Below are 26,892 nucleotides of genomic sequence, written 5' to 3'. Positions count from 1 at the left end.
TCTGGTCATAACTGTGTGCAACCACTGAGACTGGGTCTTATGTTTTAACATTCTTTTTAATCTTAATGTGCACTTAATAATAAATATTTGTATTTTAATTTTAATATGTATTCGCTGCTCAACCTTTGGCCAGCCAGAGGCCCTAGACATCATGAAAGCAGGCCGTAGTAGCCAAAGCTAATATCCCTGCTCCCCCGCAGCTGGTATCCCCAAGGAGGTTCCGTTTAGCTGTCCTGGCTAGTAGACAACATCACAGATTCTCTTCTCCCAATTGGACAAATAAGTATTAAATGTCATCTTGAATCGCTGTAGATCTAACAAAGGTTCTTTGATTTTTAAAATAAGCAAAGTTCACCCCTTTGTTCCCCCAACCTGTGATATTCTAGGAAAGAAGTTGGCAAGGTGAGGTCCCAGATACATATATAAAATAAGCACATTTAGGAACTGTTGCAGGTAAAGACTTAACTAATCAATGGTATGGGATCTGGGAGATGCCTCTTTGGGTGAGGACATAGGGTTTCGGTCTTTATTCTCTTAGTACAGCAGTTGGAACAAATGGACCAATCACATCTTGGGGCAATCCTTCCTGTTAAGTTCACTAGTCTGACAGCAGCTGGGGGTCCGTGTAAAAGCTGAGAGTGGCTCAAAGACCCAGCTGAGATCCAAATATCAGGGATGCCATGAGCTTACGAGGGTGCATCTTTTCTTGGCATCCCACCTGAAAAGGAGACCGTTGGGGCGGATTGTGCCCCATGTTACAGGACCGGCTTTTCCCTTGCATCCCTCAAAGAGCATTCAGATCAGTGGACCTTGGGACCCCCAGCCCAAAGGAGGTAAAATTGACCCTGGGGTCACGGCTTTTTTGGCCTTGGCCCCAGCTTGGTTGAACTGTATGCCAAAAGAGATCAGAGCTCTGCAGGACCTTCACCCGTTCCACAGGGAATGTAAGACAGAACTGTTCACCAGGCCTATGGTCGGGGCCCAGAGAGACGACCAAAAAGTGCTGAGGAAAGACCACTCTGAACCCCCCCCCCCATCAACTCTAGTGGGAGAATTGAAAAGGTTTTATGATGTTATGCAGTAAGTTGTCACCCGCCCTGAGCTGCTCAGGAAGGGCCGGATTATAAGAATAAAGATTTATTTATTTAACAAGTGGGCAGAGGAGCTGCCATGTAGATCCTCATCTTGAGATGACGATGAACAGCTGAAGACGGGCCTTGTGTGCTGCGTGCCAGTTCTTAGCACATGAGCTTGGTCCCCCCCCCCCACACAAAAATCAAAAAGCCGCCCATCCACATGGCGATAGAAGAGAAGAGGGTACCTTTACATGTGGCCCACAGGGTTGTGCCCGTCTCCGAGACCTGGATGGGATGCTGAGAGTGCCATCTGGGGGTCACCCACGACACCTGACACCTTCTCCTCTTCGCGGCGTTTCAAGCAGGCTGCTTTGGGGTTTAGATTGCGTTCTGAGACAAAGGGACGAGGGAGAGAGAGAGAAAAAGAGAGAGAGCCATGGGAAGGAGGAGAATGCCAAACCTTTGGGAAGGGCCTTGCAAGCCACCTTCCATTTCCTCCCTCCTTCCCCCCCCCCGAGAGAGAGAGAGAGAGAGAGAGAGAGAATACATTCACAGATATATGAAAGAATGAGAGATGTTCCAACAGAGGACATGGAGCTATTCCTTTCGTCAGCGGCAGACATCCCAACAAAACAAAGTTGCTCCTTACGGAGGGAAGGAAAACATTGCCAGTGTTAAAGAGACCCCCCCTCTCCCCAAAGTTCTTTAGCAGATTAGGCCGAGAAAGAGCCGCGCTCCCATCACTCCCTTTGGCACGACCTCTGCTCCGGTCACGTTGCAAGAGGCCGAGCGGGAAAGACTGAGCCTCACACCCAGAGCCGAGGGTCGCAGGGACAGGCAGAGACTCATGCAAGCATGCGCGTGCGCACAGAGGGATGGACGGACAGACACAAACAACACACAAACACTCTCCTGGCCCAAGAGTGACCTCAGGGTGGGAGAGCCCCCTGGCACCGTACCTCGTACTTGCTGCTCCAAGCCCAGAATAACTTGCACTGCTTGTTGAAGGATGATGAGTTTGGTCTGCGCTTTGTCTGTTTTTAAGTGCATCTGGCACATGCGTCCCAGCTCTTTAAAGGCCTCGTTAATGTCCCGCACTCGCACCCTCTCCCTGGCATTATTGGCCATCCGCCTCTCCCGGTCCCTCAGATCTTTGTCCTCCATTGACAGCGCCTCGTCTGTACTGCTGGGTTCACACAGCACCACAGGGGTTAATCAGGGGGGAAAGTAGTGACTTGGGGGTGGGGTGGGGGGTGGGGAAGGGGACGGGGCGGTGCCAAGGTGTGGCAGAAAAATGTCCAGTCAACAGTCAGTTGCCAAGGGGTAGGGAAGCCCTGAGACATAAGGAGCTGCCAACACTAGGGTGCAAACACAGGCATAAGGACTTGGGATTTCTCTCTCCTTAATGCTGGTATTTATTCGATTCATAAACTGCTCGTCCCTAATAGGCTCAGGGTGGTGTACATTTAAAATCTCCAGAAATGATAAAAGCCGTCAAACCTCCGAGGCCTTTTTCTCATTCCGTTGTCTTTAGGCCATTTGTGATGTTTTGCTCTGGTGGGGGGGAGGAAGCCCAATGGTCTTATTCGATTGCCCTGTCTCCGCAGGCAGCTTCTCCCACCAGGCTGGGGCCAGGATGGAAAAGGTCAGTGCATTTCTTTGGGGCCAGGGACTGTCGGCATATTAGCCCCTGACAGTGTTCTCCTATAGTTGCTAATGGGAATAACCATGATATTGGAGGCTTCTGGAACCCTATGACTGAAGCACCAAGCCAAGGAGGGCCAACAAACCGGAGATGTTAGAATTCATGGATTAGAATTCTCTCTCTCTTTAAACTTGTACTCTGCCGGCCATTCTACTAAAAAGATCCAAAAATGCTTTGTAAATATAACCCCACTTCAAATAAACGTTACAAGTTCCGAGCGACAAGTATTCAAGCTCCACGTTTCAGATTTTTGAGCTTAGCGGCAAGATTAATAAATGTATCCAATCGACAAATAAATCCAAGATCAGCGTGAGGGCCAAATCTGAAATTCAGTAGCAAACCGCCGATGTTAGGACCAAAATGGATGACTGAGCCTTATTTTGAGATCGGAAACAGTTTTGAACTGGGTTGGTCTGGAGGTCCAGGAGTCAGATTAACAAATGGCTCATTTTGGGAAATCATTATTTCCCAAATATGAGCGTGGCAAGACAAAAGAGGAGAAGGGGATGATTCACACATGCGGGAGGATGTGGTGGGAGAACTGACCAGATGTCAAGTGGTGGATCACCCAGGACCCTGCTTTGAAATATTCAAAGCAGGGTCCCTTGTGTTATGAACTCTTTGCAGACAGAAATCCAGCATCACTTGCAAAGAGAGCCCTGATGTGCTAGTTTTCTATTAGCTGGGAATTATTTTTTTCAATGAAAAGGCACATTCAAAGCTGGAATGAGAATGTAAGAAGGGCACTGCTGGATCATGACCATCCACCATCCTCACAGTGGCCAGCAAGGCTAAAAGGGGATTAGAGGCTCTTTTCTTGTTTCCCCACAGCAACTAGCTTTCAGTCATATGCTTCTTGGAATATGGAGGTTCCATCGAACCATCATGCTTTGTAGCTCCTCCTCCAAAAATCTGCCCAGCCCGCCTTTTCATACTCTACCAAGTGGAGCAGGCCCCATCTCATTCTCCTGCACTTGCAAATAGACCTTATAATATCACTCGAAATGACTTTGTAAACCTGTTTTCAAAACTCACTGGAAAGGGGGTATTTCTGGTGAGAAAAGGGCTGTTGAATGGGAAACAGCACCCCGCCACCAATCCCTTCAGCATATTATTGTTAAAAATCACTTGGTGGAAAACCTTACCCTCTCTACAAGGAATGGATGAAATGCGTTAGGGAAGCAACTCCGCATCAATTCTAGAGCAGTTCTGTCAGGAAGGGTGGCTTAACCCAATGATTTCAAACTACAACCAATTTTTTCAAGCTACCAAAAAAAGGGCAAGTTATCCAAGACGTCATAATGCCGGCACAGAAGCTACACGGACAATGTCCACAGGGGAGGCGTCCACACAAAGAAGGCCCTGCATCTGCAAGGACGTCACATGATTTCTGAAGACGAGGGGCGCACATCACTCCTGTGATTGGCTGGCCATACGAAACCTCTGGGTGGAGTCAGCCAGGAAAAGATATTCCAGAACTGGGCCTCATCTACCAATCAGTGTCTTCTTCTTGAGGCATCTTGGGGGTCTGGGTGGCGCCTGGGGAGGGCGGGACCTCAGCAGGATATGATGTCAGAGTCCACCCTCCAAAGCAATCGTTTACACCAAAGAGAACTGGTCTGTCATCTTGAGATATATAATTTGGGCCATCTCTATGCCCCACCTGGAGGCTGGCAGTCCTATTTCTTGTACAAGGAGAAATGACCACCCTGAGCCTTTTTTTTTTTTTGGGGGGGGGGGGGGAGGCTGGGCACGAATATTGAATGAAAATCCAATCCAAAATCCAGAGAATGTGTCTCTTCTCTGGAAAAATGGCATGTGCACAAAAGCTTCCCACATTAAGGATGCCTCCACTGATACACCAGTCCCAGCATGTTTCTGAAACAACCAAAGCCACCTCAAAGAGAAGGACTGCAGCATGATGACCATCCTTGGAAGGGTGTGGCTCTCTTCCTTGCTTCCTGGGAGGTGGCCTTCCTCCCAAATTGTGCCAATGGTACGCGGCAGGCCCCTGAGCATGCCCAAGGTCGGCCCAGGAAAGGTGGGTCAGGAGCAAAGCATCCTAAGACAACCGTGAGCGTTGGCAGCAACTTAAAGCTCTTGGAAGGGCGTCACTTGGCAAGCTTCTCCCCTCCTTTTCCTGCCAGCCTCCCCAAGCCCCGGCAAAGCTGGGACATGCCGCTTACTGTAAGCAGGGACGACCTTCTCCCCCAGAGCAAAACATTCCCACAGGAAAGTCAGAGGCTGCCTCGAAGGGATGGATTCGGCGAACGGGTTGGATCGAACAGCCGGCAAAGGAAGGCTGGAAACCATGCAAAAGCTAACCTAACACTGGATACCAGAATCCCCTTTTCAAAACTTACATACAGCAGCGCTACACCAATGACCAAAGTGGTCCAGGATGCGTGACCTGGGGGGGGGGGGATAGATCTGAGAGAGGGGCATGTGTCTGAGCTGTAGAAGGCAACGTCCCCCCCCCCCGAGGATTGAGTTACTCAACATGGCTTCCTAGGGAAAGGAACCCCTCCAACTCCCTACAGGATGCCACATTTCACCCATCCCTGGGCTTTTCAGGCATCGGGAGCCCAAGAAAAGAAAAGTCACCTCAACTTCTCATTAACGTGTGAACCCCTGAACACTTAACACCTAGGCCTGACTCTTTCAAGATCACGTGGCATGCTGAAGGCTATTCAGAATCCAATTTCAGAGTAAAGCAAGAGTGGGTCAGTGTCCACTTGAAGAATGCTAAAAGCACTGATCGCTTCAAGAGGGGATTGGATAAACATCTGGAGCAGAAATCCGTTGGTTGCTTTTAGCCACAAGCTATAGATGGAACACTCTGAAGGAGGGTTGAGCGCTTTGGTGCGGTTTGGCCACCTCAGAGGCGCCATACCACCACGGCAGCTGCCCCTCCTCTCCATGCTGCTGGCCTCCTATGTGCCACCTTGGGCTTCGGTGATCACTGAAGCACTCACCCTTACTCTGAGGCATTTATTCTGGGTCCTTGGGGGACAAAAGGGGGAGGGGGTCCTGATCCCACTGATGGACCTCCTGATAGCACTTGAGCTTCAGCCACCAAGGGACATGGGATTGTTGGGCTGGATGGGCCACTGGCCTGATCTGACATGGCTTCTCTTCTGCTGCTAAGAGCAGAGGCCCATGAATGGCGACTAGCCAGGGAACACTGTCTGGGGCAGGGGGGCTCTGGATTTCTGGTCCTTGGGGGGTAGCAGTGGGAAAGCTTTTCTGGAATTCTGGCCTCGCTGGTGGACCTTCTGACGGCACCCGGGTTTGGGCCACTGAGCAACACAGAATGTGGGATTCTATGGGCTCCTGGCCTGATCCCGCACGGTTCCTCTTATGTTCTTACGAAGAACTATGGAACAGCCAGAAATCAGAACATATGATAATTATCTAGATGGATCAGTGGTCGAACTCCACTTTCATATGTTCATAAATGAGATTTGGAACAAAATTCTTTTGCAGTTTCTGAACCCGGCCCCAAACACAGCCATTTCAAAAACATTTACAAATTTACAGCTTCCAACAGAGTTGGTTCTTATATGCCGCTTTTCTCTACCCAAAGGAGGCTCAAAGTGGCTTACAGTCGCCTTCCCTTTCCTCTCCCCACAACAGACACCCTGTGAGGGTGGGGAGGCTGAGAGAGCCCTGAGATTACTGGAGAAGAAGAGTTGGTTCTTCTATGCTACCTTTCTCTACCCAAAGGAGTCTCAAAGTGGGTTACAATTGTCTTTTCTTTCCCCTCCCCACAACCGACACCCTGTAAGGGAGGTGCGGCTGAGAGAGCCCTGATGTTCCTACTCGGTTAGAACAGTTTTATCAGCGCTGTGATTAGCCCAAAGTCACCCAGCTGGCTGCATGTGGGGGAGCGTGGATTCAAACCTGGCTCACCAGTTTAGAAGCCGGCTCTCCTAACCACTATACAAGCTGGCTCTCCTAACTGGTGGATGAGCTCGCGAAGCACATCAGGGGTGTGTCGGAGTTAGCACAATACAGCAGGGCCTGTAAGACAGAGCTCTTCCACCAGGCTTTTGGTTGGGGCCACAGCTAACATCTATCTACCTACCTATTTATGGCCCCACCCATGCCTCTCTCTGTCCATCTATCTGATTCATTGATTCACTCCCAAATCATCCTGAACTTCAGGGATAATTCAACGCAGACAGTATTGCTCCTGTTATAATCTGTTTCAACCTGTCACTATTTATTTAAATTAATAATTTAAAATTGAATTGGACTTGCTGTAATTTTATATTTTTTTGTACACCGCCCTGAGCCAGCTTGCTGGGAGGGCAGTCAAAAATCCAATAAACTAAACTAAATTGATGGCCTCAGAGAAGCCACGACGGCAAGATCAGCAAGGAGACCTGATGGAATGATGGAGCCCCCAGCAAAGAGCTCAAAGAACAGGACCGCTCGGCACCTCTGCTGGAGGCAGCCTGGCATCACTGCCAGCTTTTCTGTGTTTAGGGAAGGCCCTTTCGCCAGCCCACCCATGCCGCAGATCGCAGGCAGCCGCTGACCACTCACTCTCCTGAATTATCGCAGTGTGAACCGGGAGCAGCAGCCACTGCCAAATGGAAGGAGGAAAAGGGGGCTGGCGAGTGGCTGGGAGCTTCCAGATTTAGCGGCAGCATCTCTGGATCGAGTGCCTTACAAACCTGAAATTGGTACTATTTGAAAAATCACAAGAGCCAGCAGCTACCTTACGCAAGAGACGGCTGGCCGTTCTCAGAAGCATATTTAGCACTTGGGCGTTTTCTGCCTTCTCTCCCTCTCGCAAACTGGAAAAACACGGCTTGGCCAAGGCAACCTGCTTCTATGAGTCTGGAAACTGAAATGTGCAAGGGCGGGAGACTCAAGACCAGACGGCGGGGCCACCTTCCTTCTCACAGACTGTCCCTTCCCTAATGGCTGTGTCCACCCCCCCCCCGCCTGCCCCCCAGGTTCAGTCTCTCTGAGCAAGCAGCAAGTACAAGGTAGAGGGTGGGTTCCACCGAGAGGTCACGGCTGGGGTCTGTCTGTAGGAAAGCAAGGCGGGTGGGAAAGGGAAGGGGGTAGACAAAGAACATAAATAAAGAAATGCATATGTGCATACACACAGAGAAACGTTACAAGAAGGGGAGGGGAGGGGAGGGAAGGAGAAGACGGTACAGAAGTAATGGAGAGAGGAAGGTAAAAGGAATTCCGACATTGCACCATCAGGGCAGAGCAGAAACAGGCTGTGAGGAATTCCTTAGTGTCAAAAGCAGCAGGCTCTGCTGAGCAGCGGCAACAGGAACTGGGCGTTAACGTGGCCAAGATGCACCCGCAGGCCGGATTCAGAGGAAGGAATTGTTAAATGGCATGCACAGCTTAAAGCGTTAAAAACACAACAGAAAAAGTAGCCCAGCTCCTTTCCATGTGAAACTAACCCACCCTCCTGGACCCCCCCACCATTCAAACACCCCTGAAAGCCCCATAACTGAGGCTGCAGGTCTAGAATGGTGTGTGTATGTATATGTGTATGCATCTTTTATGTATATTTTGCTGATCCTTTACAAACTAGATCAGCTTTTCTCAACTTTTACCATTGAGAAACCCCGTCAGGCTTCTAGAAACCCCAGAAGTGGCATAATCATGCATAATGTGGTTGGGAAGCAGAGCTGTGGACACGCCCACCTGGGGGCCCCTCCCCTTCCACCCCCTCCAGGCCCATCATTGGCCATTTGGGAGAAGGGGGGCAGGTCAACATGACTATATATGGTCATATACCCAATAAATTTTCAACAGATTTAAAAAATATATTAAAAAATTAATTAACTCCCACCCATTCAGGAAACCCTTCCTGGGTCATCAAGAAACCCCCGGTTGTCACAAAACCCTGGTTGAGAAAGCTTAAACTAGATTCATGTAGGCAGCCGTGCTGGTCTGAAGCAGCCGAACAAAGTTTGAATCCAGTGGCACCTTTAAGACCAACTAAGACTGATTCTGGGTTTAAGCTTTTGTGTGCATGCTCAGTTCTTCGGATACACAGTTTAATTTTTCTCTGCATGCACATGAAAGCCTCTATGCAGACTTAGACCTTGTGGGTCCTAAAGGTGACACTGAACATAAACTTTGTTTCTTTGCAAGCTAAACTCAAGGCGCTAGTCCCTGTGATTTAAAAACCCTACGGATGCTGGACTATGAAAGAGACCACTTTCTTTCTTATGACCCACTATGGCTCTTAACTATCATACCCAGAAACCATCTTTGACAGTTAAAAGGGCCACCCTCATTAGCTAAATTGCACGGCAAGAGTTAAACACTTTCTCTTCAGATTTTTGCAGGGAATGCTGTCATGAGGTGACAATTTCCAGCAACGCCACTTGTCTACAAGGCCCCACACGGTGAAACAGAGATGAAACTTTGAAAACCGAACAAATTATCATCAATATTCTGGGATCCCTCCACCCTTTGGGTGCAGAATGGCCGTGTGAGCAATGGGGTGGAGGAATTACAGGGACTCTGCACTGCCAGGTAAGATTCCGGGGGCTGGGTGGGGGGGATGGGACTGATTTGCTGTCTCTCAGTCTAAAGGCCTGTTAGCAAGGCAAGCTCCTGCACAGGCCACAGGGATGGCATGCAACAAGTGCAACACTTTTCCCCCAACGGAAAACAGGAGAAGGCGGGATGCAAACAAAAACAAAACAGGAACAGAGAAGCCAACCGAAAGGCATTGCCATAAAATAAAGGACGCAGGAGTTCAAGGGGGAACATCAGCGGGGGAAGGGGGGGGAGAGCGCCAGGTGCGCCCTCGCAGTGCAGCCTCAGAGCGGGGTGGCGGGACGAGACAGACAGCCCCATGCCGTTCCGAAGAGATCGCCCTGTCGGAAGCCTCCACTGACCTCTAACTTGTTGTTCCAGGTTCAGAATAACCGACACGGCCTGGTGGAGAATTAGCAGTTTGGTCTGAGGTTTTTCGCTGTTAAGGTGAAGCTGGCACATACGCCCAAGCTCTTTAAAGGCCTCGTTGATGTCACGGACCCGCAGGCGTTCGCGGGCGTTATTGGCCACCCGCCTCTCTTTCTCTCGCTCGGCTTTTTGCTCTGGGGGAAGAAGGTCGTCTTCCTCATCCTCATCTTGACTGATAATTTGAAATAAGAACGAAACAAGGGAGGGGGGGACGTTTTTCTCGTGTGCACACCTCAGCACCGCTTCACGTAGACCAAAAATTATAAAGGAAATTTAAACACACGCACACGCACGCACACTCCCCCCTCCTCCCTCCCGTCTTCCACGCCGGAGGGAACGGCACTCCTTTTGCTCGGAACCCCCCCTCAAGGCCAGCTCTTTTCAAACTGCCCGTCCGAATTTTCGTTTAAACAAGAAAATAATGAAGAGCAGATGGAGCTCCCCCAAAGCCACGCACTTTCTGATCTCTGGAGATGAGGAGACCACAGTCCTTCGGTCCGATGTCCCTCAAACCAGCTGTCTTCCAGAATGGCCTAGTTGGGGGTTTCTGGACATGTCTCCCCCACCCCAGTTCTTTCTGGAGGGTCTTCAGGTACGTATTGCTTTAACGCACTGACCCGTGAGAAAGCTCAGTCGGTTTGGCCAGGATCCCGGGTGAAGCCAACTGGGTTTTCCAAAGACTGTTGGAAACAGGCAGTCAATGCAAGATCATTACCCAGACAGTTTGAAAAGGACTGGGGGGAATTTAGCGAGTTATCTCCCACTGGATAAGGAGTGCCTTCCCCCCCAAAGCACACACACACTTACAATGCAAGGAAAATTAACACAAACGAACAACACAAATTGTACTTCAATGTCAAATCAGCCCAGGGGAGATCAAAGCCAGGGTCGCATGAGCCGACCCCACCTTGAAAATCTATCCCCTGCCTGCACATGTTGCCCCTCTCCCTTAAAGGGAACAGAGAAAGCTCAAGACCTGTTCACTGTGCACCTTGTTCTGTTCCGGGACGGCTTGAGCTCCTTCTTTTCTTCCTCCGAGTTGTCCGCCATGGACGTGTTCTCGTCGTCCTCCTTGTCTTCCCGCTTGATCTCGCTCGTTCCCGACGAAACGCTGGCTCGCCCCAAGCTCCCCGTCATGCCTGCAAGGGGGACACAGGGGCATATCAGGTAGCAGTTCAAGTGGGGCTCACCAGAGTGAGTGTCCTGCACAGTGCAGGGGGTTGGACTAGATGACCCAGGAGGTCCCAACTCTAGGAATCTAGGATTCCATATGAGTGGAGGCACTCTGAGTGGACGTGAGCTGCAACCTTCTCGGGGTGGGGAGTGCTGGGCAGCCGCCGCGCAGCATTAGGTACCAGGCTGACACTCCCTGGAAAAGGTGAAGCAGTTTTGATTGCCAATCTCCAGGTGGTGCCTGGAGACTTCCCAGAATTCCAGCTGAGCTCGAGACAACAGAGGTGAATTCCCCGGAGAAAACGGCTGCTTCAGAGGATATATTCTATGGCAGGAATGGCCAGACTGTGGCTCTCTAGATGTCCATGGGCTACAATGACCATGAGCCCCAGGAGCATCTCATGGTCATTGTAGTCCATGAACATCTGGAGAGCCACAACTTGGCCACCCCTGGTCTATGGCATTATACCATGCTGTGCTCTCCTCCCCCAACCCCACCCTCCCCAGGCTCCACCCACAAATCCCCCCAAATTTCCCAACCTGCAGTTGGCAATCCTAAAGTTGGCCAATTGAAGCCCTAGGAAGGTAGTCCTTAAGGCAGCAGAGTCATGCTTGGAAGGGAAAGAGCAGGGTCTAGCAAGACCTCAAACGGCAAAGGAGGTGGGAGTTTGGAAGGCAAGTCTGAAGAACAGTCCTGGGCAAAAACAGAAGGCGGCACCACAGTTTGACCATCAGAGGGTTCAAAGTTGGAATGGCCAATGATGCTCTCCCATTGGGAACTGAAAAGGATCGGACAAGGAGAGAGAACAATCCGATGGAAGCTCTGCATTCAGGCTGCAGTCTGTCTCTGACTGTCAGAGGGTGGAGGTGACCCCGAAGGACTTGCCTCATGCTGTATTATGGAGGGCAAGCCTATTTAGGGCCTTACCTATTTCATAGGGAGAGGAAAGGAACGCGATTGCAAGCTGCTTTTGAGATTCTTTGGGGCAGTGAAAAGCGGGGTACAAAAAAAAACAACTTTACTTCTACTATGTACCAGGGTAGCTGGATGGAACCTCCGTGGGAAGGAGCAGCCTACCAGTGACCCTTCAATGTTAGGGATTAGGCTGCATGGACAGTTGCTGCCTTCGTGGCCTGCTACTGGAAACTGAGGTACACGAGCCTCCAGTCTAATCTCTCTGTAGCTAACAGAGAAGAGGAAGAAGAGTTGGTTCTTATATGCCGCTTTTCTCTACCCAAAGGAGTCTCAAAGCGGTTTCCAGTCGCCTTCCCTTTCCTCTCCCCACAACAGACACCCTGTGAGGGAGGTGAGGCTGAGAGAGCCCTGATAGTACTGAAGAAGAAGAAGAGTCGGTTCTTATATGCCGCTTTTCTCTATCTGAAGGAGGCTCAAAGCAGCTTACAGTCGCCTTCCCTTTCCTCTCCCCACAACAGACACCCTGTGAGGGAGGGGAGACTGAGAGAGCCCTGATATTCCTGCTCGGTCAGAAGAGTTTTATCAGCGCCGTGGCGAGCCCAAGGTCACCCAGCTGGCTGCATGCGGGGGAGGAGTGGGGAATCGAACCCGGCATGCCAGATTAGAATTCCACACTCCTAACCACAACACCAAACTGGCTCTCTTGTTTAAATGAGAAGATAACTTAGAGCAGATGAGCTCCCTCTCTGTTCTGGCTTCTAGGAAGCGAAGAGCCAGGCAAGTGAAAGTGCTAAATAATAAATAAATATTTATTCTTATAAATCCGCTCTAACTGTGCAGCTCAAGGCAAATTGCAATGTAATCATAATATTTATAACAGACAATAGAATCATGAGATCATTTCAATTCCCCCACTCGTTTTGACAGAGGGATCGGAGTTCTCAGAGCAGCCGGTAGCTCTTCCTGGTGGTCTCTCCAGGTCACGACCACAGGCCTGATGGAACAGCTCTGTGGATCCTGTGGAACTGGGGGGGGGGGGGGGAGTCCCAGAGAGAATTTTTGGTCTCTTTTGGCAGAGCGTTCCGAGGTGGGGCCAAGGAAATAAATACTTAGCTGGGATTCAAGTGGGTAGCCATGTTGGTCTGAAGCAGCACAACAAAGAGGAGCAAGTGAGTAAGCCTTTGATGGTGTGGGTGATGTTGTTAGGTCCAGTGATTGTGTTATTGGAAGTGTATGTTGTAGCAAAGTTGGCCTCTGGGTTTGTTGCAAGCTCTGGTACCAGTGTCCATGTTCAAATTAGATGTTGCATTGTTGTGGGTGAGGAGCTGTTTGAAATTGGGGGGTTGTCTGTGCACAAGAAAAGGTTTGGAAAAGGTACTTAGGAAAGAGAACTGTCATTATCCAGGAGAGGTTGTAAGTCACTGATGATGCACTGATCTGTTTTGCGTTAAGAGCTATGCATAACCACTAGTGGTGTTCTGTTATTGTCTCTTTTGGGTCTGCCAACAGGTTTTTTTCTTGGTATCCTTCTGGCTTTGTTAATCTGTTTCTTGAACTGATTGGGCGGGTTCTTTAGTTCCAAGGAGGTTTGTTGTAGATCCTTCAGGTGGGAATCTCTGTCTGTGCTCATCTTCTAACACTGTATATGACATTAAATGCCAACAATGCCCCTCTGTTCTCTCCATAGGGCAAACAGGTCAAACCCTCCGCCAAAGGATTAATGGACACAGGTCTGACATCAAAAACCACAGGACTGAAAAACCTGTAGGGGAACACTTCAGCCTTCCAGGGCATTCAATAAGGGACCTCAAAGTAGCTGTTTCAGAAGGAATTTCAGTAGGAATTTCAGAAACAGACTAGAAAGGGAGATTGCAGAAATGCAAGTTATTATAACACTCAAAACAATGGCATACCCTGGACTCAACAAGGACATAGGTTTTTTTTTATCTCACTATGCATGCTAACCTCGTTCAACTCTTATATCCACATTCCTTACAATCCTCTCTTCTTTTTATTCTATTTTATTTGGGACAATGGGACCGTAATTTGATGTTATTAATATGTAATTTAATTTTGAATCTAACTCTCTGGTCTCTGGACAAGATAGTTGCCAGCACAGCTTGTCACTTGCAGGGATGCTTCCACGCTTGGGTGGAGACGGATGGGGCCAGCAACTGGTCTCTTTGAGTTATTTCTTTTCACAACTGTGCAAGTGTCTGTCATTAATTACTAACATGGACAGTTTTATTTCTCTAATGTTTTTGTGAACCACAACTGAACTCAAAAGGACTGAGTAGCTGTTTTAGCAAAGAATTATCATATGGCACAATTTGGATACTATGACACAGTTTACGAATTTGCCACTGGTTTATTCTTTTCTATATATCTGCACTCTCATGATCCCTGTTCTATTTTGTCTGAGGAAGAGTGCCTGCCCATGAAAGCTGGCGCCTTGAATAAATCCTCGTGGGCCTTAAAGGTGCTACTGGGCTTAGTTTTCACTTAGCAGGGTAATCACCTTCATTAAACCACGGGTTTCTTGTTGGTCTCACTGTTGCATTACAAGAATTTATATCTCCGGAATTTTTGTTTTAATCTGAGCTTTGTATTTTCAACTGTATATTTTGTTTTTCTTAATTCTATGCTGCTCTGATGAAGCAGCTGCCTGATATCAGGTTCACACACCAGCCCTTGCACTTGGTATTGGCTGCTCCGACCGGCAGCCACACACCAGGATCTCCAGAAGAGAAAGGCCATCCCCCTCCCCTGCTGGAGAAACTGGAGGACTGGGCTTGGGACTAGGAGTAAGTGCTTCGGCTCGGTTTGGCTGCCTCGGCATTCACTGAAGCCCGAGGCGGCCAGCAATGCGATGCGGAGAGGGGCGGGCAACCGCACACAGGCACAGAGTTCTATGCCCGTGTGTGGCGGCTGGCTGGCGTGCCGCCACCACCCCTCCTCTCTGGCCTCCTACGCGGCGCTTCTGGCTTCGGTGATCACCAAGGCACCTGAACTGAGCCGAAGCACACAACCCTTCTTGGGACCTTTTTCTAAGCCAACCAGGGGCTCAACTCGCAAGCCCCTCCTTGCCACAGCGCAATGCAGACTTACCACTGAAAGCATCTGACTGTCCTCTGTTGAGGTCAGGGAGCGAACTGGCCTGTGCCGGGAGAGCAACGTGGTTGTGAAGTAGGCTGGGGCTACTGGGGAGGCTGTCTTCCGGGTGACCTCCTCCGACCTGCAACGAGAAAACACAAATCAGGCAATTTGCACGGGGATCCCTGCTGTCGGAAGGGTGCAGCCCCCCAAGAATGGAATAGGCAGTGGAATAGGCTGCCTAAGGAGGTGGTGAGCGCCCCCTCACTGGCAGTCTTCAAGCAAAGGTTGGATACACACTTTTCTTGGATGCTTTAGGATGCTTTGGGCTAATCCTGCGTTGAGCAGGGGGTTGGACTAGATGGCCTGTATGGCCCCTTCCAACTCTATGATTCTGTGATTCTATGAATGTCGCTACCGTTCCAGCATAAGGAGGATGAAGGCACAGAGGGGGAAGTCCTCATAATCACACTCGCAAATATTCCCATTTTCCAGATGAGCCAACGTACTGTCCAGCTCTCTGAAGGGGAAGCCCATGCTACAGGGGAGTTTCAAATTCACATCTTCCACAGGGGAGGTGGTGGGTTCTCCATCTTTGGAGATTTTTAAAGAGAAGCTGGATAGCCATCTGACGGAGAGGCTGATTCTGTGAAGGCTCAAGGGGGTGGCAGGTGACAGTGGATGAGCGATTGGGATGTGAGTGTCCTGCATAGCGCAGGGGGTTGGACTAGATGACCCAGGAGGGTCTATGATTCTATCTGCCCTAGGGGAAAGGGCTCTGGAGCCAGCAGTGGCTTCCTATAGAACAGGGGTAGTCAACCTGTGGTCCTCCAGATGTCCATGGACTACATTTTCCATGAGCCCCTGCCAGCAATTGCTGGCAGGGGCTCACGGGAATTGTAGTCCATGAACATCTGGAGGACCACAGGTTGACTACCCCTGCTACAGAACACAACTGACATTGTGTAATTTCAGTCAAGGGACTTAGAAGATGGCAAGGAAAGATCATGCAGAATTTGTGACCCAGAAGGGCCAAGAGACTTATACTACAGAACAGGAAGCTATGCGTTTGAGCCCACGACACAACTGTCTGGGATGAATGTGTGTGCCAAATCCTCCATTCCCAGCAATCACAATTTCATCCCTCCCGTTCCTTCAAGGAACACAGAGGGTGCATATCTGGCTCCCCCCTTCCCTACTTAATAATAGCAAAAATAATGATAATTTAATCCTCCCAACAACCTCACAAGGTCAGTTTAGCTGAGAAATTATGACTGACCTAACATCCCCCCCCCCCCGCCGTCCCCCGCAGTTAGCTTCATGGTTGAGTGAGGATTTGAACCCAGGTCTCCCAGTCCTGGGCCAGCACAAGGGTCCCCATTACTGCCGTCACTCGCAGGCAGGCGTCCAGTCCTCAGCTTACCAAGTTGGAATGCCGATTGGCAATCGGCAGGACCGAGGCAGGGGGAAAAGCTTGGTTGAGGCCGCCCACCGAGGTGCTGTGCCCAGATGTGGAAGCCAGTAAACCGTGTAGGTCTCCGTGGTTGCTCTGGCCCACAGCATGACTCCTCAAGACATGGATCGCTTCGTCCAAGTGGTCTTCCATTTTGTTTTGCTTTGGGGGGGAAAAGGGAAAGAAGGTATCCTTCAGACATGCTAAAGATTGCACATTCAGTGAACTGTTGTGATGGTTTGCAGGGGGGGGGTTGCCGTTCCAGTTACAAGGTACGCTCAAAGTGCCTTTGCTGATGACAGCTGGCCCATTCATTTTATCTGTTGTCTATTTCCATGAGGTAAAAATGATAAATAAGAGAGAGGTAGGACCCAGTGAAGGATCAGATACAAAACAAGTATTGAGGCACTGGGCTACCAAGCTGGCAAATAAAACATCCAAAACAGACTTCTGTGGAGTCTTCAACCTTTAATCTTATCATTTGAACTTTTAAATAATAATAACAATATAGGCTGTCGTAATTTGGTAATGTCTCAGTAATACACTCGATTCCCGTTATAATAATTGGAATGTTTTATTTCTGTTCTAGACACTCTGTTTCAGAGATATATTTGCAAAATTGGTCTGAAAACAATAAATATGTATTCATGACATTATTTTATATGCATTGTATTTATTTACTAATTACTGTTGTTACAACCACTAATTGTACCTTTGTACAAGATTTAATGTCCCTTGACAAAGCTAGTGGGCGAAACGCGTTGGGACTGTTTTGAATATTTTATTTGCCACCTTGGTTTCCCAGTGCCTCAATACTTGTTTTGTATTTCCATGAGGAAGCTGATTTCAGGAATGCCTAGGTCAGCCTTTTTCAACCCATTGATTGTGGAGGAGCCCCTGACTTATTTTTCAGGTGTTAAAGAGCCCAGGAAGTGATGTCAGCTGGCCACACCCCCTGAAGCAGTGACATCACCCACTGCATTAATAGGTGGCCTTGAGGAGGACTGGGGGGGGGGGGGGAGAGAAAGGAGGCGGTTTTAGGCGGGAGAAGACGTACAGATTCTGCTCCCTCCCAAGCACAGAGACCTCTCGGGAGGGGGAGCAATAGAAGCAGCCAATTCCCTAGCATGTGGCCGAGTCCATTAAGGCAGATGGGGAAAAGTCACGGAGCCCCTCAGGAACTCCTGTGACCCCCTGGGAGTCCCTGGACCCATTCGGGAATCCCTGGCCTAGAGAGTAGGGGATGTGTATTGGGCTAATCAGAGCTGAAAAAAGACCTGAAATACCATTATTGGTATTTTTTAGGTATTCGGTTAGAAGAAGAGTTGGTTCTTATATGCCACTTTTCTCTACCCGAAGGAGTCTCAAAACAGATTCCAATCTCCTTCCCTTCCTCTCCCCACAACAGACACCCTGTGAGGGAGGTGGGGCTGAGAGAGCCCTGAGATTACTGAAGAATAATTGGTTCTTATATGCCGCTTTTCTCTACCTAAAGGAGTCTCAAAGCATGTTACAGTCGCCTTCCCTTTCCTCTCCCCACAACAGATACCCTGTGAGGTGGGTAAGGCTGAGAGAGCCCTGAGATTCCTGCTCAATCGGAACAGATTTATCAGTGCTGTGACTAGCCCAAGGTCACCCAGCTGGCTGCATGTGGTGGAGCAGGGAATCAAACCCAGCTCACCAGATTACAAGTCCACACTCCTAACCACTACACCAAGCTGGCTCTCTTTAGCTGGATTTTTTTTGTTGTTGTTTCTATTTTTCTGGCTACCAAAATGGACAATCTGAAAAATCTTGAATTTTTTTCATACCTGCTAGATAGTTGGAGCTAAAAGGCATTTAAAGAGACTGCCATTCCATTAAAAAGCCTTCTGAGTGAACCATTGATTTCCAGAAGGTATTTAAAGGGACTGAGATCCAAAAAAATATCATTCCCAAATACTGACCAAATCTGAATACCATACCAGTATTGGGATATGTGAATATCAGGAAAAACCAATACTTTCTACATTTAATAGATCCGAACATGAAAAATACCAACTTGTTTTGCACACCTTTGTTAGAGAGTAGAATTTTTCTTTTCAAGTATTGAGAACCTTTAAACTGGTCGTAAAAGGGGACACTATTGATAATCGGAAAGGACTTTCTGCTCTCTACGTCAGATTTGTTACACATTTGAGAAAAATGTCGATTCCTTTGAACATGGATGCCATAAAATGTAATGACAGATATCAGAGATGCAGACTGAGAAGGGACACAGGCCAATTAACCATTGTATTTTTTGTTACTTTAAAAAGTAACACTCTTACAGTATTTCTTTACTATATCTCCCTGATGCCCACCCTCCCACTTCCACTGGCCATTATGCATTAGCACTGGTATACAGCAGGGGCTTATGGGAATTATAGTCCATGGGCATCTGGAGAACCACACTTTGGCTGCCCCGGTATACAGGGACATAATGCACAGCTTCTGTCATCTGGAAAAGGCCAAATAAGAGCCCTAGCCGGGCCGGTTCCTGTCCACGGGCTATATCTTTTGACACCCCGTCCTAGGCTTGCTACTTGAGCTTGGGATGCTAAACCAGGATTAAATTATGATTAAAACTCTGGGCGACTGAGAAACAAAGAAACAAGCCCTCCTCCTCCTTAATGCATGCAAATATAACTTTAGAACAGATCAGTGCCAGTTCAAAGGACGACGTCTTGAACTGCAGGAGAGGGTGGGGCTCCAGATTCAACCGGACCTGCCATTAAGAACAAACTCTGGCGTCCTTGCGAGGAGAATGAGCCGGGAAGCTCTGTGGCTTCAACATTCTCCCCTCTCAGGGTGCACCAGCCAGGAGGCAAAAGGCTTTCGTGTGCAATCCAAGCGCAGTTTGGGTAAAAAACAAACTTACAAATGAGGCTGGTCAAGGTCTGACCGGATGGTAACCTCAGAGCGACTCACCAAAGTGTGAAGGGTCCCTTCGTAACTTGGGGATAAGGCACCCTGTCCGCCTGATCGGGGCCACTGTGAAGAACCTGGGTGGAGGACAGATGTAGGGAGAGAAGGTAAGGTGGTCAGCTCCCTGCGAGACTGTCCTGGCATCAGAGGAGGAAGGTGCAAAGCGATATACGACGGACCCCCAATGAAATGGCCATTAACAGGCATTTCTGCTAAAAATCAAATAAACTAACTAACTACAGAGGATTTCCAGTCCTCTGCCTCTTCCCTTCAGGAATTAGCTCCAGAGAACAAAAAATGTGCTAAAGCCGTTGAGAATTATGCACTTCTGCCCAAGCTAATGTTCTCTCTAAGCGTCTGAGGAGGCCAGGGAGCCAGATTTACATTCGCCATCTATCCCAGACAAACAATGGATAGTAGTTTAACATTGTTTGGGTATTTCATGATAGTGGGTCACTGTTTTGTGTCACCCTCCCCCCAAATTCACATCCACAGATGGGGAAACAACTCTCTCTCAACCTTTAGAATTCTTCCAGGGTATAGCTAGAGGGGTGCAGAGATCCAGTCCAGAAGATACATAACCAATACCTGGATTTTTAGAAAATTTATATAATTAACTTGATTACTGGTGAGTCCTGAAAAAATACCTTGAATGCCCCTGGAGAGAAGAGGGTGGGGTCTTTGGGCTGATCCTGCGTTGAGCAGGGGGTTGGACTAGATGGCCTGTATGGCCCCTTCCAACTCTATGATTCTATGATTTTAAAAGCCTAAATACAAACTAAACAATCTCCCCTAAATACAAACTAAACAATCTCCCCTCCTTGGCAATTTTTAGGTTCTGCTGCAACACTTCCACGCAGGCACTAGATGGAGCCAGTGTAACACACATTGCAAATCAAAAGCATTTATAAGGCCCATCAGTACCTGAGGAAGGCTAAGAACCCTGCTGGATCAAGCCAGTGGTCCATCTAGTCCAGCATCCTGCCTCACACAATGACCAACTAGTTCCTCTAGATAGGGCCAACAATAGGGCAGAGAGGCTGAGGCCTTCTCCTGAGAGGAACATCAGAAGAGCCCTGCTGGATCAGGCCAGTGGTCCATCTTGTCCAGCATCCCATCTGACTCAGTGGTCAGCCAGTTCTTCCGGAGGGCCAACAATAGGGCAGAGGCCGAGGACTCCCCACAATGCTTCCTCTTGGCACTGCTGTTCAGAACTTTACTGTCTCTAAATGTGGATGTTCTCTTTAGTCCCCACAGCCAGTAGCCACTGACAGACCCCTCCTCCTTGAATTTGTTTAGTCTCCCTTTAAAACTGTCCCTGCCTGTGGCCATCGCTATGCCCTCTGGCAACAAATCCCACATCCTGTTCTCTCATGGGGCAACTAAGTGTTTTCCTTTTGCCCATCTTTCTTTAGGAAACCAACAACCCCTTGCAATGTCCTTTTCTTCCCATCCTCCCCTCCTCAGCCAAATCCACGGCTTACCTGTTATTCCCTGAGGGGAACCCACCGGTGTGGATGGATTCGAAGAGAAATTATTGCTAGAGTGGTCTGGGGAGTAAATCTGGAAAAAAGGTCGGGGGAAAGAACGTTAAAAAAAAGATTTATATGGGCACATTTGCTCATTCTATAGAGCAGGGGTAGTCAACCTGTGATCCTCCAGATGTCTATGGACTACAATTCCCATGAGCCCCTGCCAGCAAATGCTGGGGCTCATGGGAATTGTAGTCCATGGACATCTGGAGGACCACAGGTTGACTACCCCTGCTATAGAGGACTGATTCAAGTTGTCCTACTTATAAGAAACTCTCTTTTGCAGATTCCAAGCTCAGGGTCCCCCTGATCGGCAACAACTCTCCAGGGTCTCAGGAAGAAAAAGGGAGATGCCAAAAAGGGACCCTTCTTGCACTCCAGGCAGCTTCTCAACCGCTAAGTCCCTCTTGCAAACACTTCTGATCAGGGTGAAGGAGTCGGTGGCAGTTTTTTAGGGGCAGTCAAATCAGACATCGGGGTGGAGGGATGGAGACATAATGCCCGCATGACCAGTGTCTCAGGGGGTTTGGCAACGGGAGGGTATTTTCATTTTAAGTCCGACAAAAAAAAAACAAATCTCCCCAAGGTGAGACACAGTTGCAATTATTCATTACATAGACAGTTCCCACCCTTAAGCCAGAGGGTCATTGTCCATGGGGTCGCGATGGGTCGGACACGACTTCACAACTAACAACAACAAAATCCTCTGGAAAGAAAGAGCAATCTTCAATGCAATTTGCATGGAACTTGCACCTAAGTTTTGGAAGGAGGGAGGGAGAAAGACAGACATACTTCTACTAAACAAACAAGAAGAAGAAGAAGAAGAAGAAGAAGAAGAAGAAGAAGAAGAAGAAGAAGAAGAAGAGTTGGTTCTTATATGCCGCTTTTCCCTACCCGAAGGAGGCTCAAAGCAGCTTACAATCGCCTTCCCATTCCTGGAACAAGTGCCAGGTTCCCATGCCTTGTGGGGAGCTCCACCTCCTTGAGTTTTAGGATTCTGCAGTGCAACTTACCGAAGCCAGTGCTTTCCCGAGAGCGTCCCCTGAACTGCCAGCGGTCGTTCCTCTGTTACCTGAGACAGGAAAGCAAGAAAAGGGGGGGGGGGAAACAATACAGGTATCATTTATAAAAACTGCAAGAGTTCAGTGGAGGTTTAGACCACCAAACCTCCCCCCTCTCAGCAAGATTCTGAAAGAAAGAAAACCTGGTGGGTCTGTTAAAGGGCAAGCTACTAGTCCATATGGAAAGCCTATTTCAGAGCCTGTGGCTCAAGCATACTGAAAACTAAAATGGCCAGAGGAAGGATCTTTAGGGGCCTAGGCTGTTACTAGCCCTTCCCTGCAATTTGCAGAAGCCAAATCCATTATACAAATGAAGGGAAATCATTAACCATTTACATTCTTCAGAGAGAGAGAGAGAGAGAGAGAGAGAGAGAGAGAGAGAGAGAGAGAGAGAGAGAGAGAGATGGATAGATAGAATAAATTGATATACTTGTGAGATTCTCATAATGTAGTTGTGAATTTCCTGCATTCTGCAGGAGGTTGGACTAGATGACCCTGGAGGTCCCTTCCAACTCTATGCAATCCTACAATTACTTTCATGGCAGTAAGCCCCCTCGAACAGACTTGAGCCAGATTTTGAGTAAACATGCATAGGATTTCTCTCTTAAGACACATAACACCTGTTGCTGGATCATCTTGGCGGGTCAATGATGAAGAAATCCCCTCCTTTCAATTCTTACCACGCCAGAGTGCCCACATGCAATGACTGGCCAAAAATAAGGGTCAAAGATCCATCTTTTTGGATCCATCTTTTTGAGTAGTGCTTGCTGCTTAAAGCAAAACAAAACTTCCCTGTTGGTGTTGAGTTAATTTCAGGGAAGTGGTTTTTCTACCAGCTTCGCCGCGGGTGTAAGAGGATTAGAGGGTGCCGGGTTTTAGCTTGGCGTTGCCGATGCAGCCCCCCAGCGTGTTCCAGCCTCTGTCTGATAAAGGTTCTTCTCCCCGCCCTTCCCTAAGCCGATCCATATTATCTCTCCTTTCTGGATCTCGTTTTGCAAAGGCACATCCCAGGGGCGGTCAGAACGATCCTGGCCCTGAATGAGCCGAGTCAAATGCAGAGCGGCTATTTCCACAGCCTGTCCCTGCCGCCCAACACGGCATCTTCAAACTCCACGTATACAACCTAGGACTATGTTCAGGCTGTCCTGTGGAAACACAGCAGCAGGAATCCTGGCTGGATGCGTGCTATTGCCCGTGGAAGGGATCTGCAGGAGACAAATCCAGCCTCTTTGGCTGTTAACGAGGAAGACAGGAATTACTGTGCAGAGTTCCCCAGACGGCGGCTTAACACCCAGAGGGTCTGTTTCGGCCTGTCTATCTCTGACAGCCGCTCCCACAAGGATTAACCTACATGCGCGGGGAAAGAAGGGGGTGAGGCTGAAGGGAACCACTAGAAGTCACCTGAAACAGGTGGGGGAAGTAAAGGTCTGGCAAAGGCATGAAATCCTAGAATCATAGAATTGGAATGGTCCTCCTGGGTCATCTAGTCCAACCCCCTGCACTAAGCAGGACACTCACAACCCTCTCGCTCATCCAATGTAACCCACCACCTTCCGAGGAAGCCTGTTCCACTGAGAAACCGCTTTGACTGTCAGGAACTTCTTCTGGGTGTTGAGACAGAATTTCTTTTGAATTAATTTCATCCCATTCGTTCAGGTCTGCCCTTCTGGGGCGAGAGAGAACAATTCTTGTTCTGTTGTCTGCACCACAATGCCTGTTACCCCAATCAACAGTATACCCAGCGGCTGCCCCCTCCCTCATCCAGCTCCCACTGATTTAAATGGGCCAGATGTTTAGATCCCCCCTTCAAAAAAAAGGGGCTCACCTTTAAAAAGTCCTGCCCCACGATGACCAGGTTGCATGTGTTTACTACAAAATTTGGCAATCTTCACTGTTGTATTTAGTGAGACAAACAAAATATGGGAGGCTGTCTCCACAACCTCTGCACTCAAACAGTATCTTGAGCTAAGTTTCTAGTACATATGCATGTAAGAAAAGCCCTGCTGGGTCAGATCAATAATCCACTTGATCCAGCATTCTGTTTCCCACCCTGCCCAACAGGATGCTCTGCCCAGAAGGTGTACAAAGGCACAGAGGACAAAGCTCCCCCCTTCACTGCCCTGAGCAACTAGCATTCAGATACACAGCCTCTGAACATGGAAGTTCTGCACAGCCAATCATGACCTTTTTTGGACCTCTTGTCCAGGCAGCTGGTAGTCCCTGGGCTCAAAAAGTACGCTTGGCTTCAACCAGGGCCTGGACATTTTCTTTCCTGGCCCCCACCTGGTAGTATGAACTTCCAGAGCAGGCCCTGGCCCTGTTGGGGGTAGCACGGTCCCACAGGGACTGCACAGCAGATCTCTTCTTCCAGGCTTTTGGTTGGGGCTAGCGAAATAACGTCTATCGCCCCCACTCCCATTCGAAGATGCTCCCCCAACTGTAGACTGGCTCCAGAAAAAGAGAAGGCGACTGATAACACGACCTCTGACTCCTGACCTGTTTAATATGCCGACAGGTTTTAGAATTTTCATTTTATTTAAATCTTGTTTTAACTAACTTCGTTGTATCATTTCTACGTTTTGACCGATGTACGCCGCTCGGAGCCGGCTCACTTGGGAGGACGGTAGAGAAATTAAATAAATAATGATAAATAACAATCATGTGTTTAATCCCCCCTTTAAAAGCACCTTAGCACACCTTGTGGAAGGGAATTCCGCAAGTTCATTTTTGTGCACTGTGTGAAACAGTACATCCTTTCTGTTGGTGCTAAACGTGCAGCCCGACAGTTTAAGTGAGTGGTTGTTAAGTTCTAGTATAATGGGAGGAGGGGGAAAGAGAGAGAGAGAGAGAGAGAGAGAGAGAGAGAGAGAGAGAGCCCCCCCCCCCCCGCCCGATCATGTTCTTGTATGTGCTTGAGGCTACCCCTCTGTAGTTTCCTGTAGCGTGTTTAGCAAAAAAACAGCTACGTAAAAACTGACTGACATGTCACCGGAAGTGACATCACATTCCAAGTTAACAGGTAGGCTCGAGGAGGACCGGGGGGGGGGGGAGAAAGAGAGAGAGAGACAGGAGGTGGTTTAAGATGGGAGGTGTGCAGGCTCCACCCTTTTCCAGGCAGAACTCACTCATGTTGGGGGGGGGGAGAAGGAGCAATGGATGGGGCCAGTCCCCTAGCTAGCTCATGGCTGAGTCCATTAAGGCAGGAAGGGAAAGGCTGCGGACTTCTAAAGCTCCTGTTTAGGAATCCCTGGATTAGCCAGTTAACAGGTTGGGGTAGACCAGGGGTAGTCAAACTGCGGCCCTCCATATGTCCGTGGACTACAATTCCCAGGAGCCCCTGCCAGCGAATGCTGGCAGGGGCTCATGGGAATTGTAGTCCACGGACATCTGGAGGGCCGCAGTCTGACTACCCCTCGGGTAGACAATAAACCTTTGATTAAACCTGACAGCAAATCAATCCGAAAGCTTGCAAAACATTTCCCGCACAAAAATTTAACACGAAACAGACAAACATATGAAAGCAGACAAACAGACAAACAACGTACCCTGCCAAGGTCTACCTCTTTATGCTTTATGTCCCCAACTCATAGACCTGGCAGATGATTTTAAAAAACAGAAGTATTCCCCCCCCCCCAGCAAATACTTGCAAAAAAGTGAAGCAGGTAAATGCCATCTTAAGAGAGGCCAACTCCACCGTTTCCAACAGGAAATAACGCCGACGTCAAACGCTCCTCTCGTTTCTTTAGAGGTACTGAGCAAGCGCATACAGATCTAATCAATAAATTAAACTGCACACAAACTAAGCCATGACTAAGCTCTTTCAAACGGGTGATGGTCCCACGTTCAATGCAGGGATGTTACGCTTGCCAAAAGCATTTTCAATCTCCCCCGGATCCTTCCATGTTTACCGGCTGTCTATTTAGGGCTGCCCCTCCCCTGGTGGGGGTGGGGGTGGGGGTGGGGGCTTTCCTGCTGCCACTCAGCTGACTGGCTGGGGCCATGGTGGGACACCCTGGCAGCCTCCCAATGCACTAATGCCGCTCCTCATGCGCCAGGAAGTGACATTGGCATCTTGCCTGGGGACACCAGGGGCTCTCTGGGATTTGGATACATTTTCTGTCCAAACGCCAGGGTGTCCTTGGCATCACACGGATGTCACTTCCGGGAGTTACATTTCCAGCTGGGGTCCCTGCCACTGGTGAGTCCCTCTGCTGATCTGATTTAAACCCCAGGCCTACTAGATTCAAGGCCCAGTCCAGCACACTGGTCACTAGCAGTACAGCCCTAAACAGTGTAGGATGGAGGTAACAAAAACATCACTGGATCCTGTACGGGCTTGACCCCCTACGAACAGCAACCTCTTTGAAGGTCCGACTGGCTTCCTCCTCTCTTTGAGACCAGTCATGTTATCACAAGAAGCACGGCCTTCTCAGTTGGGGCACCTTAAATTGTAAATCAATCTCCTACTGGCAATTTGTATCGTGTTGTGTCTTTTGCGACTGGTACCAGGTAATTAGTGGTTGCTTTCCCACGTGTTTTCTTCTTGTTGTTATAGACTTAATTTCCTCCCCTCTGGTCCACTCTCCATCACACCAAAGGACTCAGTAGACTGCCCTTGCCTGAATTTTTACCTGATCTTCTAAAATGATTTGCCTTTATGCTCTGTTATTGTTTTCCTGCATTTAGGGATTATTTCCAAGCTGTTTTGAAGTAGCTTTACTGAAAGCCAACTCGGTGTAGTGGTTAAGAGTGGCAGTCTCTAATCTTGAGAGCTGGGTTTTATTCCTCACTCCTCTTCCACATGCACCCAGCTGCACTTTGGGCTAGTTACAGTCCTGTTAGAGACGTTCTCAAAGAGCAGTTCTGTCAGAGCTCTCTGAGCCCCACCTACCTGACAGGGTGTCTGCTGTGGGAAGGGAACGTGATTGTAACCAACTCTGGAACTCTTTCAAGTTGTGAAAAGCAGGGTATAAAAACGAA

The 26,892-nt window shown here is 48.8% G+C and overlaps 1 protein-coding gene across 14 annotated transcripts in view; it reads right to left on the bottom strand.

Moving 5' to 3' along the window:
* The window catches only part of TCF3 (transcription factor 3), a 112,220-nt gene that overhangs the window by 5,329 nt on the left and 79,999 nt on the right, over window positions 1–26,892 (bottom strand). For 4 of the 14 annotated variants that reach the window (XM_077331744.1, XM_077331746.1, XM_077331747.1 and 1 more), the window contains exons 12-19: window positions 21,865–21,923; window positions 20,804–20,882; window positions 19,323–19,396; window positions 16,344–16,535; window positions 14,936–15,062; window positions 10,715–10,877; window positions 9,672–9,910; window positions 1,322–1,466 (exon numbers count right to left, since the gene is read on the bottom strand). In XM_077331744.1, the coding sequence (XP_077187859.1) occupies window positions 1,324–1,466; window positions 9,672–9,910; window positions 10,715–10,877; window positions 14,936–15,062; window positions 16,344–16,535; window positions 19,323–19,396; window positions 20,804–20,882; window positions 21,865–21,923 (1,076 nt within the window). In that variant the 3' untranslated portion in view covers window positions 1,322–1,323. Of the gene's footprint in view, window positions 1–1,321; window positions 1,467–2,035; window positions 2,263–9,671; window positions 9,911–10,714; window positions 10,878–14,935; window positions 15,063–16,343; window positions 16,536–19,322; window positions 19,397–20,803; window positions 20,883–21,864; window positions 21,924–26,892 lie in introns of all 14 variants that reach the window. The other 10 variants (XM_077331751.1, XM_077331758.1, XM_077331755.1 and 7 more) reach the window with 5 other exon arrangements.

The sequence above is a fragment of the Paroedura picta genome, chromosome 4, assembly GCF_049243985.1.
Source record: "Paroedura picta isolate Pp20150507F chromosome 4, Ppicta_v3.0, whole genome shotgun sequence".
Classification (NCBI taxonomy): Eukaryota; Metazoa; Chordata; class Lepidosauria; order Squamata; family Gekkonidae; genus Paroedura; species Paroedura picta.
Note: the sequence above shows the minus strand (reverse complement) of the source record. Positions and strands in the feature narration are given on the sequence as shown.